This window comes from Micropterus dolomieu, linkage group LG23 (assembly GCF_021292245.1).
Source record: "Micropterus dolomieu isolate WLL.071019.BEF.003 ecotype Adirondacks linkage group LG23, ASM2129224v1, whole genome shotgun sequence".
Classification (NCBI taxonomy): Eukaryota; Metazoa; Chordata; class Actinopteri; order Centrarchiformes; family Centrarchidae; genus Micropterus; species Micropterus dolomieu.
Genome location: NC_060172.1, coordinates 26401933 through 26418851, shown reverse-complemented (window position 1 = coordinate 26418851; position 16919 = coordinate 26401933). Strand labels below are relative to the sequence as shown.

The 16919-nt window shown below is 40.4% G+C and overlaps 2 protein-coding genes across 2 annotated transcripts in view; both read right to left on the bottom strand.

The window, feature by feature from the left end:
* Window positions 1-12960, bottom strand: part of LOC123963873 (unconventional myosin-XVIIIa-like) — a 65313-nt gene extending 52353 nt beyond the window's left edge. Inside the window, exons 1-2 of the mRNA XM_046040961.1 lie at window positions 12918-12960; window positions 10591-11703 (exon numbers count right to left, since the gene is read on the bottom strand). Coding sequence (XP_045896917.1) covers window positions 10591-11574 — 984 coding nt within the window. The 5' untranslated portion in view covers window positions 11575-11703; window positions 12918-12960. The remainder of the gene's footprint in view (window positions 1-10590; window positions 11704-12917) is intronic.
* Window positions 12961-14394: 1434 nt separating this feature from the next.
* On the bottom strand, window positions 14395-15510 carry LOC123963566 (gap junction delta-2 protein). Its single transcript, XM_046040493.1, has one exon. It carries the CDS (start codon window positions 15508-15510, stop codon window positions 14395-14397), a length of 1116 nt encoding a protein of 371 aa, XP_045896449.1.
* Window positions 15511-16919: the final 1409 nt, after the last annotated feature.

Sequence of the window (16919 nt, the reverse complement as noted above, 5' to 3'; positions counted from 1 at the left end):
AAGTAGGGCCATTGCAATAATAGTTTTAATTCTACTTTTTCTCTGTAATGTAATATGCTCAAAGATAGAATTCAACAAACTTTCATACAAAGTCTAAAGGTAATAAACTTATTAGGATAGTTTAGTTGTATCTAAAGGTAATAGCTAAGCTCCTCTCCTGTGGAATCAGGTCCTAGTTCGGGAGGCAGACACCATCTCCACATTTAAGAATAGGCTTAACACTTTCCTCTCTGATAAAGCTTATAGTTAGGGGTGACACAGGTGATGCCTGAACCATCCCTTAGTTATGCTGCTATTGGCCTAGACTGCAGAGGGATTTCCCATGATGCACTGAGCTCTTCTGTCCTCCTCTTCCTCCCCATCTGTATGCATTCTTATCCCATTAATGCATAGTACTAACTCAACTTCTTCCCTCTTCCATAGTTGTGTGCTTTCTCACCCCTCTCCTCTCTCTTATTGCTTTCTGCAGGTGTTTCTGGCCCGGAGCTGTAAAGTCTGGATCTGTGGTTGTGGGCTTCCTGCTGGCCCCATGTTCCTGCTTGACACCCGCTGCTACTATTATTATTAGTCCTATGATTATTATCATTAATATTACTATCATTATTAATTTTTTGTCTCTACCACTTTTACCGTTTTTATATTTCTGTGTTTCTGTGTAGATATTGTGTTGGAAGTTTTGAGCATATGTAGCTCCAGTGAGAGCAGAAAAAGAAAAGACAACACAAACCTCACACAATAGTTAGTCACAAATACATTTCTACATTCAGCTGACATCTTGATCCTGCCCTTAATATTTGAGAACTAAATCTCTCCCTAGAGCAGGTTAAAACACAATATCTCTCAGCAAAAAAACAGGTGCATATCTCCAAAAATCAAATCCCTCACTCCATCGCCAAATATTAAGCTGATTTGTTGATAACATTTCCAGATAGCCTGCTGACAGACCAAATGTCAAAGACACTATATAAGCACCAATTTTAAAAGTTTAGCTGAAGCTGAATTTAATCATCCAAGCACCAGCTCCAAGCTGCACATGGCAATACATAGTCAATGGAATGGTTTTCCGGTCAGCTATTTGAAGGTTTAATTGACAAGAACAGCTGATTACTTTACTCTATAAGGAAATTATTTGAATTCATATTGTAATTCCTTTTTCTTTAAAACGCATTCGAAAAAGATCCTCAAAGCCCCTGCCTCAGTGGTCTGCAGCATCTACAGAGCACTACGTCAATGCCTGCAGAAAGTGACAGTAATGAGTCACAGCTCAGTGCGCATAGACAACTCCAACTGACCAAACGACCAGAGTGCAGGCCATGAGTACACCCTTATACCCACTAATGAAGTCTGATCATGAGCTGGTACAGGAACCCTGCTTCCCTTCACTTATTCAGGGCTGCTTCATTATATCAAGGCTCATTTTTGTCAGACATCAAGCGCAACTTTTGGAGAAACTATAAAAAGTTTTGAGATTTTTGTTAATCACAGAGATGAGATGTAGCCTAATTTTAAAGCAAGTTATTAGAAAAGGTCCTGATGATCCATAACCAGACGAAAATGTGCTCAAGTTGAAGATGTCTTTCAAGGTAATCATTACGAGGAGGTTGGTTTGTTACCACACAGCATGCTCCACCCAGAGGTTAAGTAGCAAACATGCACTTTCTTTTCACTCTGTACCTCCGGTTTCTTTACAGCAACTGGACGAGGCTTTGGGATGAACCCTGTAGGAGGAGCCAGGGGGTCGGTCTTTGGGACAGGGATAAAACCTGGAGGTCTTGCCAGGGGATTCTGTTTTGGAGGCACTGGGCTGGATTTTCTGGCAGGGATGAAACCAGGCGGAGGAGTCAACAGATTCTGTTTGGGGACAGGGATGAAACCAGCGGGAGGGGCCAAAGGGTCAGGTTTGGGTGCGGAGATGAACCCAGCTGGAGGGGTGAGGGGGTTCGACTTTGGTGGTGCAGGGTTTGGGGATGTAGTAGTGGGCACAGATGAGGATGTGCCCTCCTCTGTTTCCTCCTCCTCCACTTTTCCTTTCTCCTCCTCCTGCTTCCCCTCTTCTTTTATGTCCTCTTTGCGGTCCTGAGTGCGGATGCGAGGTCGGTGTTCCTTGGTTCTACCTCTGCCCATTAGGCTGGTCAGGCCCGTGGAGATATCATCCTTGTCCTCACCTGCAGCTTTGGTAGTTTTGAGCACAGAGTCAGCAGAGGCAGCCCTAGCAGACTCAGAAATAGCGGGGTGTTTCTGCTCTTCTGTACCTGGAGGAACCACACGTCTTACAACTCTTCTCACCACCCTCACCACCTTTTTACCACTGGAACTCTGCTCCTCCTTCGTAGTGTCTGGACCGCCCATGGTTATATTACTATTGGACTCTTCAGCTGTTGGTGCAGTTGACTGTAGACCACTTCCTGTGTCTAGACCAGGTTTAGTGACTGCCTGAGGCTGACTACTATCTACATCAGACTGGATACAAACAGAGCAATGCAGACAATAGTGTAGATTACTCCCATGGTCGACACAGATAACGATCAAAGATTTCAACAGCATGTTCGGGGCTCACAAACTCTGTATAAAGTATTATCCATAAACTGATCAGCTAGTGAATTTCCATGTGTTTATCTCAAAACCCACACTCAATCAGGCCATTTGATTCAACACTCATTCAATGCTAACTTTGTAACCTACTGGCAAAATGTTTTAAATGCACTCAACACATAACTCCTCATGGATGCATACCATGCATTCAAGGGAGAAACACTGAATGTAAACATAACTTGTTCACATGAAAACTCCACAGGGCACTTTTAAGACTGATAGAAAATAATCTATGTGGGCCAAGTGATGCTCAGTGTTGACAATGAAGAGACTAAATTGCTAGAAAATGTCCTTTATGCTTCAGTCATGTTATCGAAACAGTAGTTGTCCCCTAGAATAATAAACATCAAGACGAATCAGCATAGAGTTAATTAATGATTAAGAACTGTACTTGCCATCACCTGTTCCAAAACACATTGCTAGCTAACTTCCCATGACAAAAGTAAAGGAAATTCACTTTAGCTTGCAGAAGGTCGTGATCTTCATTAGTAGCCAAATAGTTTTCTGTTATCTTGTACCACAGCACACAAAACATTTGGCATCATGTTAACTAATGCCCAGAAGCATGCAGGTGAAAAAAACACTTACATCTGGCTTGTTCTCAACTTTAACCTAAACAAGAGGAAGCAACACAAAAAAAGATCAAACCACACATTCAGACCACAACTTTTCTATATCAACACAAGTGAACATTTCACAAATTTAACAAGCGACAGCATGCGGATATGAACTGAAAGGTAAAAACCACAGAAAAGCGAGACTTCCCTTTTGTTCCCAGAATGAAAAGCGTGATTTGTACGCCATGATGATAGGCCAGAAGTGATGGAACAAGCTGGGAGATGTGGAGAGTAAGTGTATGGAATGACAAGAGGGGGGAAAAGGACACAGCCGAGGAGAGGAGGATGTACTGTGCAGAGCGATGAAGAATGGGAATTTAGGGGTAAGCGGTGGGATTCTGTGAACTCTGCACGCAACAGGGCAGTGGGACCATGCAGAACTGAGGACAGAACACATGAACAACATAATGAAATGGTTTGCTGTGTTCACACTACAAGAGACAAGTGGAAAACATGAAGATGACGCTCTAACAAGACCTACACACTACGATAAAGACTAACAGTACTCAGAATCATCGGCAGTGGTGTTTTTTATGAATATGTGGCCCTCACTCAAAACAATTACATACACTGCTATTTATTTCATTTGTATTGATGACACAAAAATCTATCAGAAAACATATGACTAATGAAAAAACAGCGAGCAAAATAATGGTCAATTGACAAAGGAATCAAACAAACCCGTCACTACAGTTGATAACCAGGCAAACAAGCACCTTGGTCAAATTTGTTAAATGCCTATCACAACTTTTTATTAACAGTTTAAACAAAAAAAAAAGGGGTGTTTTTTCTCATTGAGGAGACACACTGAAAATGAGTTAGGCAGCAACATGTGTCACCATCTCTGAGTCCACTCCTATAAATAGTTACAGCAGCAAAGGAGGCCATTCTGAGGCGCCATAAGAGCCCAAATGGAATTGCTAAGCAGAGCATGTACACCCACACACACACAGTCCACCAGAGGCCCGAGCCCATTACCTTCTCTCTAGGTCTGGTTAACCTTCCAATCTTCGCTCTGTCGCTGGAGCAGGGAAGTCAGGGCTGAGGCAGGGTAGGACCTGGGTCTGCAAATGGCACACACTCACTAGTCCTGAGTGAGTGGGAGGGCAACCTCGAGGGCGGGGTCACAGTCAGAACAGCACAGTAAAGCTGTGGTCTGAGGAGTGTGTGTGTGGGGGGGTAACGTGAGAGGAGCTCGGCAGGGAGAAGAGGGACAGCTGCGGAAATACAGAGGGGCTATAAATAGAATTTGTAGAACCACATCAATTAACACAGCCACTTCTCCCAGCCACTCACTCCCCCATGGTGACAGGGAATCAGTGAGGTGGGCTCCCTCATCAGGAGATAAACAAACATTCAAATGCACACACTATTATCTGCCTTTGAAACAAGAAACCTGTTCATTCACTATAAGGTGAGCCATGTAATAGTGAAAATATTCTCTCTGTGCAACTACAGTAGTGCACACACTGAGAAAGACATGCAAAGAACCTAAATATAGGCGTATTATCTAAGGCCACACCATGTATTTAATATTTGAGTGGAAAGCATGTTCCTCAGCATGCCTTTTACACCACAAGGGGGAGCTATAAACTTATGAATCAATTTCTCTATTTCACAGAGGGGTCTGCGTAGGCACACTACTGACCTAAATCTGAGATCTTGTATTGTTCGGTGACAAACCTTAACAAGAATGTAACCCCAAGCAGTGTTTGCATGTCCCAAGCCCATGTATACAACAAATAACAACACTCATTACATGTTTATCTGTACTGTAAATCAACATTATAAAATGAAATACAGACCGGTCAGTTAGGATTTTATAGCTATCTTATACTGCTCAAAACAAAATGTTTCAAGACATTGCTTGACGTGAAAGCTCTGTCAACACTGCATTGCTGTAAAACCAGTTGGGTAAAAAAACACATGTGACGGTGACTCGCCTGGAGGTAGGTATTCAGCTCATTGGATCCATGGAGCGTAGCCACACAAGGAAAACACGGAAGTGTAGCAACAGGCTTGGCTGGGCAGGGATAAACTAATCTAATCTTGGCACGTTCTTTTTCTCTTCATAAACACATGAACAGATTCCATTATCAAATAGCCAGTGCTTATATACAATGTACACAGTGATAGCAATTTAACTAATTCATCCAGAATTATTTATAAATAAATTTAAAATTCCTATTTTAATTGTGTGCAAAAATAGAGCCTTCCTACTACTACTACTACTTCCTTCTTCCTCATGGTGAAATCAGGTTTACATATTAACACTCAGCAACAGCCAAACACCCAGCCTAGCTTGTCTATCTAGCACAGTTTGCTAATCCCCAGAGTCAGTTACTGGGACACAGCATCATGTCGGCTGTTTGTCTACACATAGTGCGGACCAAAGATTAAGGACTCTATACACCATAAACACTGCTGATTCTGTCCCAGTTAAATCCTTCAATACTATGAAATCTGTGTGAATCGTGTTGCAAATTGTTGTGTAGTGTTAACTAGAGTTTATTACCACTTAATCTAATAATATAATTATATTGAATATGATTGAAAACATGAAATGAAAAATAGATTCTTGGTTTGTCCACAACAATGTCTTCAATTTTTTTCATAATCTGGGTTTTAGCCCTGGTAGAAAATGCAGCGCTGACCAGGAGAACAGACAAACCAGGCACAGACAAGCTATGACAATCTGAAGACAGAAGGACAAAATCCCTGAAATGAAAGTGTTTCAGTTATTGATGGACGATCTCCATGCAGTGTATTCCAAAAAAAAGCAAGCAGAATTCATGACATCTGACCAGTGGCCATGCTCTGGAAACTAAGAACAGAAATGAATGGGACATCACACTCAGTCCTCTCAAAATTCCAGGATGTGACCCAGATTTTACTCAGTAATAGTAAATAGGCCTGAAAAGCAGAACTTCTTTCTGAAAGTAGGTCACATGGGCATGATTTAGGAGCATCAAATTTAAACTCAGGTGGGATCTCACCTGTGGTTCCTGTGTTGGGGGCGGGGGGCAGAATTGATTTGCAAATACTGAAACTGGACACTGTTGTGACAGCACACATTAATGATTTCCATAAAACAGTAACGCATAATATGAACAATATATCCTGTATTATTTGTTAGTAGAGACACTAAAAGCATCATAACACAAATCATGGTGCTCAATTAAAATAGCTCTTGCTTATGTCTGATAAGATAAGGGTGTGTTTGATAAATGTGTATGTCTCATTGGCTGACAGACATGGTATCAGTCACACACCCAAGAATTTCAAGTATGTGTGCCTTAGTATGTCAAATGCAGTCAAAATAGTCAGTTACTCATTTCAGCTGATAGGTCAATGTCTGCAACTTGTGTCACTGTACTGCCACGGCAAAAAAGTATTGCACATTAAATATTGTATGCATGTAAAGAATGGGGGTAAGGAGAAATTACACAACTATAGCCTCTATCATGAACCAAACAGCTTTATCTTTGGAAGCCCCACCTCTTTCTAATCCACGCCTGTGCTAATACTCTGCCTCTGTAGCATCGCCTCCCACTAGAAAGGGGGATGATGTGATTTAAATGGGCAGCTTGGGGAGAAGATTACACCATTTGCTAATTTTCTAATGACGAAACTGTGTCTGGACTGCAGAAAGACAGGAAATGTATGGGTTGAGAGATAAGTGATGCAGGGATATTAGATGAAACATTCGGCAACATCAGGTCAGCCATGGGCCACGCTGGTCTTCAGTTTTATTAAATGTAAACAGGTTAAATAAGCTCCTGCAATGTTTGATTGGGGATTTTATTGAAATATCACGTGGCTCTGCTTTTCCTGTTTCTTGTTATGCTACCATATTTAAATTTATATTTTTTATTTAATTATTAAATATGGGAGTAAAAGGTATCAAGCAAATGTCATTTCAGCACTGCTAAATAGACTCAGGTGTACAACTAAGTGCCATGTGGTGTTCATGAAGACACTAACCAGTTCACATTTTGGCACCAATGACTTTTTGTGAGTCCCCTCTGGAAAATGGCATAGCAACTCTGTTTCATAATGCCTCTCACCAACTGAAACCTCAACCAGCTGGAAAACTGCAAATTGTTTAATAGTGCCCCTCCCTTCAGAATGTCTGTGGGACAACAATAAGCAGACACAGGGTATCACAGCCCCACTTACACAATTCCCTTCTACAAACTGAACAGACATTTGGTATGATCACTAACTTTGCACCTTGTTCAGACACACAGGATTAGACCATCCTCCTTTAGATTCAACCCAGACTGGTTTTGGTTGTTTTGAATTCTTTAAATCTCTCCCCTCTGTGCATATTCAGAAAGTCTGAGGCCAAATGTTCGTAACGTTGCATAAATTCTGAGTGTGATCACTAAAGACATTCACATCTTTGCTAGAAAGTTTCAAATCCTGTTTTAAGTTTTCAAACAATAGTTCAAACTCTTTTTTTACACGGGTCAACTGGCCTGAAACCCAGAGCCTACAATGCTTTCGGAAAGACATGGAACGCTTTGGAAATAAAACCAAAGAAGAATAGTTGTTCTGGCCTCATTTCGTGTGGACAGTGGCTGCCACCCAATGGACAAAAGGTTCATGTGCTCAGCTGTGCATACTTGGCCTAGAGATGAAATAATTTAATTTAGGCCCAGAATAAATGTAGGAGTAGTTCTTTCTTTCTCTTGAGAGGTGATCTACTACTGTCCATTTGAATAACAAATAGCAATTGTTTGAGATTATTTTCATTTAGTGCCAGAGACAATGCAATTGGTGAGTAGATTCCTGTATTTTTCAGATTTGTGTGTAAAGGTGGAGGGTGTGTTATGCATCTTAAAGCAAACCATCTGATGATACTGTAACAAGAAACCATATACAGCAATGATAAAACTGAAAGAGACAGCAGACAGAGGCAGAGCAGATGTTCAACTGATACCAAACCTGAATGTTTGTTCAACAACTGGCTCCTTACTGTATTCTTACTACAGTCCTACAGTTACACAGATTCCTTGCAACCTGACAGTGATGACAAGACTCCAGGGAGTCACTGCACCCAGCAAAGAAGCCCATATGGTAAAACCACAACGAGATATGGATACAACAACACAGATAGAGATCCACTGTGTTCATTAGTTACTTTATTAGCAATTAGGCGGCAGGCCTTTGGACAGAGCCAGGCTAACTGTTTCCTCCTGCTTCCAGTGTTCATGTTTAGCTAAGCTAAAAGCCTCCTGGCTGTATCTTCACTTTTAGTGGCTGGATATGAGAGTGGTATCGAACGGCTCATCTAACACTGGGAAAGAAAGTGAATAAGCATATTTCCCAAAATGTGAAACTATTTTACTAACCTTTAACTACATTCAGCCAACATGCAAAATATGCTCATGCATCATTTGTGGTTCTAACTGTGTTGCGGAGCTCTAGATCCAGAATCCACATCTTATTATAACCAACTATAAATAGTGCTGTTGGTTCTAGGTCACGCTCACATGCACATTTTCTGCTCTTTAAAATGGTCTGTCCTGTGATGATCATCAAGATCGGCCCAATGTAGGACCAAATCAAGCAAATGAATGGTATATCTGGCTGTGTACACACTCATCCCAACAGTCCCATGTAATTCAAGCTCATGATTACATGGATAAAAGTATTAGATGGAGGGAGAAAGACAATGTGAGACACAGATCCGCACATATGAAGTTCACACCTGCTGTTTTACAGTGCACACTCCAATTGTGATACACCATTTCTGTTAAACTTAATATTATAAAATAAAAAGCTTGCCTCCTTAATTGTTACTCTATGGGGAGTGTGGGGGGGGGCAAGTGTCATCAGAAGAACATATGTGATTTCCTGGTAACAAAGGCAAAAAACAAGTGAGCTTCACGAAATGGCACTTGCATTGTTAGCTTATCTGCTGTCACTGCTGTAATGTCTCAACTTTGTACACACCAGCCTTGTACAGTACACCTTTTATATCTTATTAAAATGCCACAGCAACAAGCCAAGTACAGCCCCACAATATGGGTTAAGTACTGAGTTTTCACACCATGCTGAGCAAATCTGACCCAGGTCTCAACCCTGATGTGCTGCGAAAGAATGGCGACAATCCTAGTCATTACTCAAACACTTTATATATTAGTGAGTTAGTAAGTCAGTCTGCTATTATAAATCCGAATAAATGAATAAATCTGTATCTGACAACTGGCCCAATGTGGTGGTGTCAAAAGGAATTAATTTAACTGATTGAAACATCTGTCTCGTCTACATATTCTTCTATTTTATGTTATCAGAATCAATACACACACTATAATGTAATTAATATGGGGCAGTTCAATAGGACAAAATACCATCGTATCATGTGATATTTTCTTGCGTGTGACATTCTATTTACATGTATCCTTAAAATGTAACTAGTATGCTGGGGCTTTCAATCAAAACAGTCTGTTTCATTTTGTTCTAATTTTGTGATTACAGAATTAAATCTACATCTACACATTGGAAGAAATTTTAGAAAAATGTAAAAGTGCAGTGAAAACATGACTGATGTATCACAAATAACAGCATACTGCCCAGCCCTAACATTAACCAAAGTTTATCTCCCCCACTGTCTAAACTCTACTACCACAAAACTGAAGAAAGCTCAAATTCAGGTGTTTGTTGTGCCACTTAATGAAGAGCTTAACTTGATGCTCCTTTACTTGTTGCACATGATTATCTGAGCGAAAAGAACTGAATGGGCTGCCAGCCAAGTCTTACAAGACCATATGGCCATGGTCTGTGGTGGCGTTTGGGCCGTTGTTTCCTTCAGCGTCCTATTGTTTGGTGTCAAAGGACTCGGAGGGGGGGAGGGAGGGGGGATTATATATACACCAAAACACATTCTCTCTTTCAAAACATACACACACTCCCCCATACATACAAGCACAAAGGCACATTACCATTGTCATTACAGTTCCACCCATGATCCAGACATCTTTAATCCACTATACATGGGTGCCAAACCTCACTGTGGAAATACCACAGTGAGAAAAAATTATTTTAGGTGATGATAAATTTTACCCCATACATGAATTTAATAACACATGCAACTATACACTGTATATAAATAACCAAATAACCAAGGACCAGAAGAACACAACCTGTTTCCCATTGAAATGCAAATATGGAGAATAATTTTCAAAAGTCTGAAATTGTCCCGACATCCAAAGTGACATTATAGCCAACAAAAAAAGCAGATTGTTGAGATGTAACCACTTAAATGTATAAAATTAGGCAATGAAGAAAATTAACCAGAAAATGTGCTATTTGTGTTTGCAAGTTATAATCTATTCACTCAGTAGGATGAAAATCATTCAACAGTACTACTTACATCCAAGGCTTCTTTGTGCAGGCCCTGAGTGGTCCTCAGCCAGCTGCGGTTCAACTCACTCAGTTCCAAAATCGTCTGCACCTTAAGCCGGACTGTCTCTCCAGACTGACGGATCATCTCCACAATCTCATCCCTGCTCTTGTTCTCCACATTTACCCCATTGATTTCCACCAGCCTGTCTCCTGGCGCCAAGCCCAGAGCCCGGTCCTTGGTCCCAGCACCAGGTTCGGCAAAGTGTACCACACGCCGACACACTCCCCCATCAGGCTGCCTATCCAGCATGGTGGTCCTCCGCAAAGAGAAGCCAAAATCCCCAGTGTTGCGCCGCTGCAGCTCAAGCTCTCTCGGATCTGGTATTGGTGGCGCAACAAGCATAGGCAACTGTAGGTCTGCACCAGGGAAGGTCTTCTCCATTACCTCAGGAATGTGAACCATGTTGGTGCCTTTTGGTTTGTGGTGGAACTTCGGTGAAGATGTAGTGCAGTTCTGCCCAGAAAGATCTGAAGCCTCCACAGCATTGTCCTCTTTACTCTTCAGGGAAAAAGATACGTGCTTCTGGCCTACCACGGAATTCAATGTGGCCAATTCCCCAAACTTAGCTGCTCTCTCCTTTACAGAGGTGCGATGATGTTCCAGTTCATTTCCCTTTATGTTTTCACCAGAGGTACTTGCACTCAGTGGCCCCACGTCCTGCACCAGGGTGTTGTGAAGGCGCTCAGCCTCCAAGTCTGTCAGGCTGAGCTCCGTGTTGCTAGCCACCATAATTGGGATGGGACTAGAGATCTCCAACTTACTCCTAGGATCCCTCTTAGAGCTCCCTCGATTGAGGTTGAAGAAGCCTCTACGTATGCTCATCTCTTCCAGGCTCTTTAACTCTGCCTGGGACATACGCTCTTTCTTCTCTTTCTTCTCTTTCTTCTCTTTCTTATCCTTCTTGCCCAAGTCCTTTTCCTTATCCTTGTCTTTCTTAATTAGGTGAAACATGCTCAAACTTTTCTGCAGTCTTTAACCAGTTGGAATTGTTTACAGCGAGAAAAGGACGGCTTGATATAAATAATTATGAGAAGATCTCATAAAAGTACTTCAGAGACACAACAGGACCTATGATGTCATCTGTAGGGAAAAAGAAAAAGAGAAGAAAATAAAGAAAATATTTTCTGAGAGCTTAACAGAACTGTCTAATTTAGTTTGGCAATCAGAGCCTGACTAGGAAACTGGCAATACTGGCCAATATTGTTTAATTATGCACATCTGTAAGCGCACATACAATATGATGACAGAAGCTGGAAGATACAGTAAATTATTCCTATGATGCTATCCATGTTTGGCCCCTTTTTCAACTCTCGTATATATATGTATATATATATATATATATATATATACATATATATATATATATAATTGTAATATAAATCTCTTTATCTCTATGAATATATTCCCACAAGTCAAAGAAGGCACATCAGTAGGTTAACAGTCCAGCTATACTCAGCTGGTGTATGGCAGGACTGATGAGCCTATAATTGAATTTTACAACATTTTTCCTACATCTTATCATATTTTTTATCAAATACTGTACATCACCCTTAGCAAAATTATTATTTAATCAGACTGTTTTTTCATCCAAAGTATCAACAGACAATCAAAATAATTCAAATCAGAAGTAGCCAACACTGTGTGTGACATCACCTTCCATGCATTGCAACATGGAAATGGCGTACAAACATTAACATACTCTAGATTTGGGAGTTATTCTCTCAGTCCTGCATACTGAAACATGTCTATAGCACAATATATCTGAGCTTGCCCTACATACAGAAACTGTTTGGAAGAGATTTGACCTTATCTGTCTCGCAACCAAGCGCTCAGCATCACCATTAAAGTGATGCCGCACATCTGAACATGTGTGCATAAGATTCTCAACCGAAGATGCATGCCTTTCACACACATATCCTGTGTGAACCCATAAACAGTATATTCGCACCTAATCCACACTTAATCACATCCCCTGAGGTCAGTTCGGGTTTGAAATAGCTGAAAGCATTTACACTTTCAATTCTGTGAATATTCTCGTGGTAACTTTTCACAAGAAATTAGAAAACATTCTTGACTTTTAGCTTTTCTGAAGTTACTGCACACAAGGTACTCTATAGCTAGGTTGTCGCTGCGATTAGTCCAAAGCTTGGCCATAATGTACTCCCTTTAAGCTGCTTTGCCCTCATTCTCTAGCACCGGTGGCCTTACGGAACACTTTCAGTAGACAGCGTAAAATGTCACTAATATAAAATACCGCAAAGTAAACGCTAGTAGCAGATATGACACTGACCTACCTGTAATTGCCCGCAAATAACCGCGTTGTTGTCTTGCTTGAAGTTTTCAACATTTTCTTCCTCGTAATTGACAGTAGGTACGAGATATGTACTTGTGATGCCTTCAATTGCTTGTCGTAAACTCCGATTTAGAGGTAGTAAGATCGTTAATAAACGGCCTAGCACACAACCAATACCGTATTTGTGTTTTTAATTAAAAAACGGGCATTAAGTATTCATGAATGAATAGCCTATATATATTTACGTATGAAAAATAGAACCTGTTGAAATTAAAGGAACAGAAAAACACCACAAAAACAAATAATTATTGCAAGAATACTTTCACCACCTTTTACTTAAACTGCTTTCATGCAATGCATCTTCATATGTTACATAATGGACAAAATGTGCCAAAATTAGCCCTTTCAAATCCTATCTGGGGCTACAATGCTTGTAGTGTAGAAATTCCAATAGTACCTGAAGCCAGCACCTGTGTAAACCGGACAGCAGTGACCTCTCCTGGTATTTTTACTTACTTATTTGAACACTGAATGTGCAGGTATACACAGGGGCAAGTAAACACTCCCAGGTATTCCACTTTTGCCTCATCTTGGAACTCAGCGCCCAACCACGTCTTCATTTGGATGTATGTAAGGGACGCTGAGTTAAAATTTGATCATAAATGTTCTAATAAATCTTTGTATTTGTTTGGTGCTACCCCTAGTTCATACATTTGAGACTTTTGCACATATGAGTACCATTTCAGCTCAAACTGTAATTCTGAAATGTAAGCTCTTAAGGATATATTATGAGATATAACTGTCATGTAAGAAGATTTTTTATCAGACATATCTGACCACATCAAGAAAAATCAAGCATTTTGTCCTGCAGTGAGCACATGTAGCATACTGTATGGGTTACACTCCACCGACTTTCTTTAAATTTGGCTTTTTTTGCAGCACCATTTAGATGTACAAAACAATGAGAATCGGTCCAACATATAGACTTACTTAACAGGCTAACTAAGTATGAAGCCGCTGATGTATAAACACATCATCTGTCTATTTATAAAGGATCCTGTAGGAATTAGTGTAGATATGAATGAGTCACAGCAAAAACATTGGTTTCATTTCAGAAAATGCTGCACTACATTAATCAGTGCTTCTCTTGGAACACCTAATAAACCAAGAACGGTGAACAAACTGCAACAATGCAACATCTCCAAAGCATTAAAAATTAAAAACTTATTAATGTAAAGAACTCTTGCACTGCTGAGATCTTCTGAGGCTAAAAACAAATACAATCTGTCACAGTTTCTCTCTTAAATTGTAAAATCATGAATCATTTTAATAATCATTAACTTCATTACTTAAACTAGTCCACCCTGAAAATATTTCAATTTCAATGAGTTTTTAGATATACAAGCGCAGTGATGAATGGAAAAATGTATATATATATATATATATAACACAAAAGAAAAATTTGGTTTTGAAATTGTTTACAGCCATGACTTTTTGCCTCTTCCTATTTTGGCCATATTGTGCAGTCTAGTCTTGGTGCGTTCCTTCTCATCTGGATTTCTCTTTGAAGTGCACTCCAATGTAGAGTCTGTTTCAAAGGAGATGGCCGGGGCCTGGTTTGCGACACCGCTGCTATTGTCCCGGGACATGGTAGAGGTGGTCTGCAGAACAACCCTGCCACGTAAAGAGTGTTTGAGCTCAAGCAACAGTGGGTTGTTGTTGGCATATAATTCCACCTGCTGCACCGGGCCTCTATCTGACTGACAGCATGTACAGCATGCAGAGAACAAAACTCTGAAAATATAAATCCAGCCTAGATAATGCAACTCCACAATGTTCAGGATGAAGCAACCTAGACTTACACTGAACATGAAGTTGAGAAAGATGGTCTTCTCTGTTGCTCGAGACACAAAGCAGTCAGTTCTGTTTGGACAGGGGTAAGTCTCACAGCGGAAGAGGTGGGGAACTTCAAATCCAAATAGGTAGTACTGCCCAATAAGGAAGATTATCTCCATGATGGAGCGCAGCAAAACATGTATGATGTAGATAAGTAGAACTTGGCTGGAGAGCTGGGTTGGGTCCTTTTCTACCTCTTTCAATTCCTCTTCCAGCTGGCTCTTCTCTTCACACACACCCTCCAGTAAGCTCCAGTCCTCATTGTTATAGGTTGTGTTATAAGGATTGCCGGCTTCCAAAGTTGTCTCTTTATCTCCTCCAATACATTTGTCCAAATTTGCAGGTGGGGACCTGGGTACTACTTCAACCTTCTTAACCTCTACATTTTCATTCTTGGTGATTTTTTGCAAGACGTAGACAATGTAGAAGATAGAAGGTGTGGAGACAAGAACGATCTGAAAGACCCAAAACCGCAAGTGTGAGACAGGAGCAAAGGTGTCATAGCAGACGTTATTGCATCCAGGCTGTAGGGTGTTGCAGGTAAACTTGGACTGCTCATCACTGTAGACAGCGTCCCCCACCAGGGCCACAAGCAAGATGCGGAAGATGAGCAGCATTGTCAGCCATATCTTGCCAATGACTGTGGAATGGTTTTGCACCTCCGTTAGGAAGCGGCCAAGAATGGACCAGTCTCCCATTTCTGTGGAAACACAATAGTTGAAAGACTATTCACAGGAGTAAGGCAGAATGTTTTGATCAATAACTGAATCACAATCAAACTGAAGTGGTTGCTCATACACCCTGCACCAGGGTGCCAGGGGAAGAAATGTTTTACCAAGGAAGCAGGTGCATGAAACCAGATATATTTGTACATGTATAACTTTAAAACATTATCTAGATTTAAATATTGACCTAGAAATCCCCTTTAAATATACATTAAATATCATACAATAGCATTCTCAGTGTTTCATCATCTGATATTACATGTCAGAATCTGGCATGACCGTTAGTGTAATTTTTCAGTATGTATTTTTTGAAAAGATAAAATGTTTGAGTTATAATCATCATGTGTGGTTTATATGCTATTACATGAGAACAGATGCTGCATGACACTGTAAATGACCAGCGCTTTCTCATATTCACTAAAACATTAAGTTACATTCAATGAGACACAATTCTCACAAGTAAGATCTAAACTCTGATCCTAATCCAAGAATGAATCATGAAACGTATATATTATTAAAAAGGAAAACAATCTCAGACTTAATCAACTTGACATGATATTTAATTTGTTCTCCTGTTCTGGTGGAGCTTACCTTTGGAGAGTCTTCCTTATCCAAAGCTGGAAAAATATCAGAGGAAGCAATCTGCATAACTATATTTTCAAGTGGAGCCCGTTGCTGGATGTTATCATGTCTTTTGAGCTGGATGAGGGGAGAATGGGCTGACCACACATATTCCCTAGCTCTAACTGAAACGTTCATTGCGCTGTATGTGAATAAAGGCTTTCAATGTACAGTGGGACAAAGATTGAAATGTACAATGGGGGCACCTTCACTGAACAGCCATTCACAGGCGAGCAGAGAGTTCAAAGAACATACTGGAAAGAGTGTGCACAATACTGATTCAAGCACGGATCTGTGTCCACTTTCATTTTAGAGCTGAAATACAAGTCTCGTTTTCCCAGAAGATATTAGTACTTTGGTCAGTGGAGTCCCTTTACGGATATTCAAAACGTAACGTGAAGGATCACCACAGCACTGAAAAATCCATTTTCAAATCATGTATTATGCTTTAAGAAGAGCTTTTCACTTGTTTTCCAACTTTTTGTTGTTGTCGAGCAAATATATATCTCAAATCGTATTTTATAAAAGCCTTTTTCACACTCTCTACAGACAAAGTGTGAAAATAGCAGGGAAAGTAAGGGATACACGCATATAAATATATAATATACAATAAACTGCAAGTCATTAGTGTTCAGATATGAATTTCATTAGTAAGTAGCTTGTTTTGTCATTGGCTGCATGCAGTTTAGAAGAATTCAACTTTCATTAATATGAGAAACTGTGCTGTGTTAGCCCATATGATACATTCTGACATCTGATAT

Bases quoted from the DNA above. Each gene is read 5' to 3' on its own strand.
- LOC123963566 (XM_046040493.1), bottom strand. From the start codon at position 15,510: ATGGGAGACTGGTCCATTCTTGGCCGCTTCCTAACGGAGGTGCAAAAC.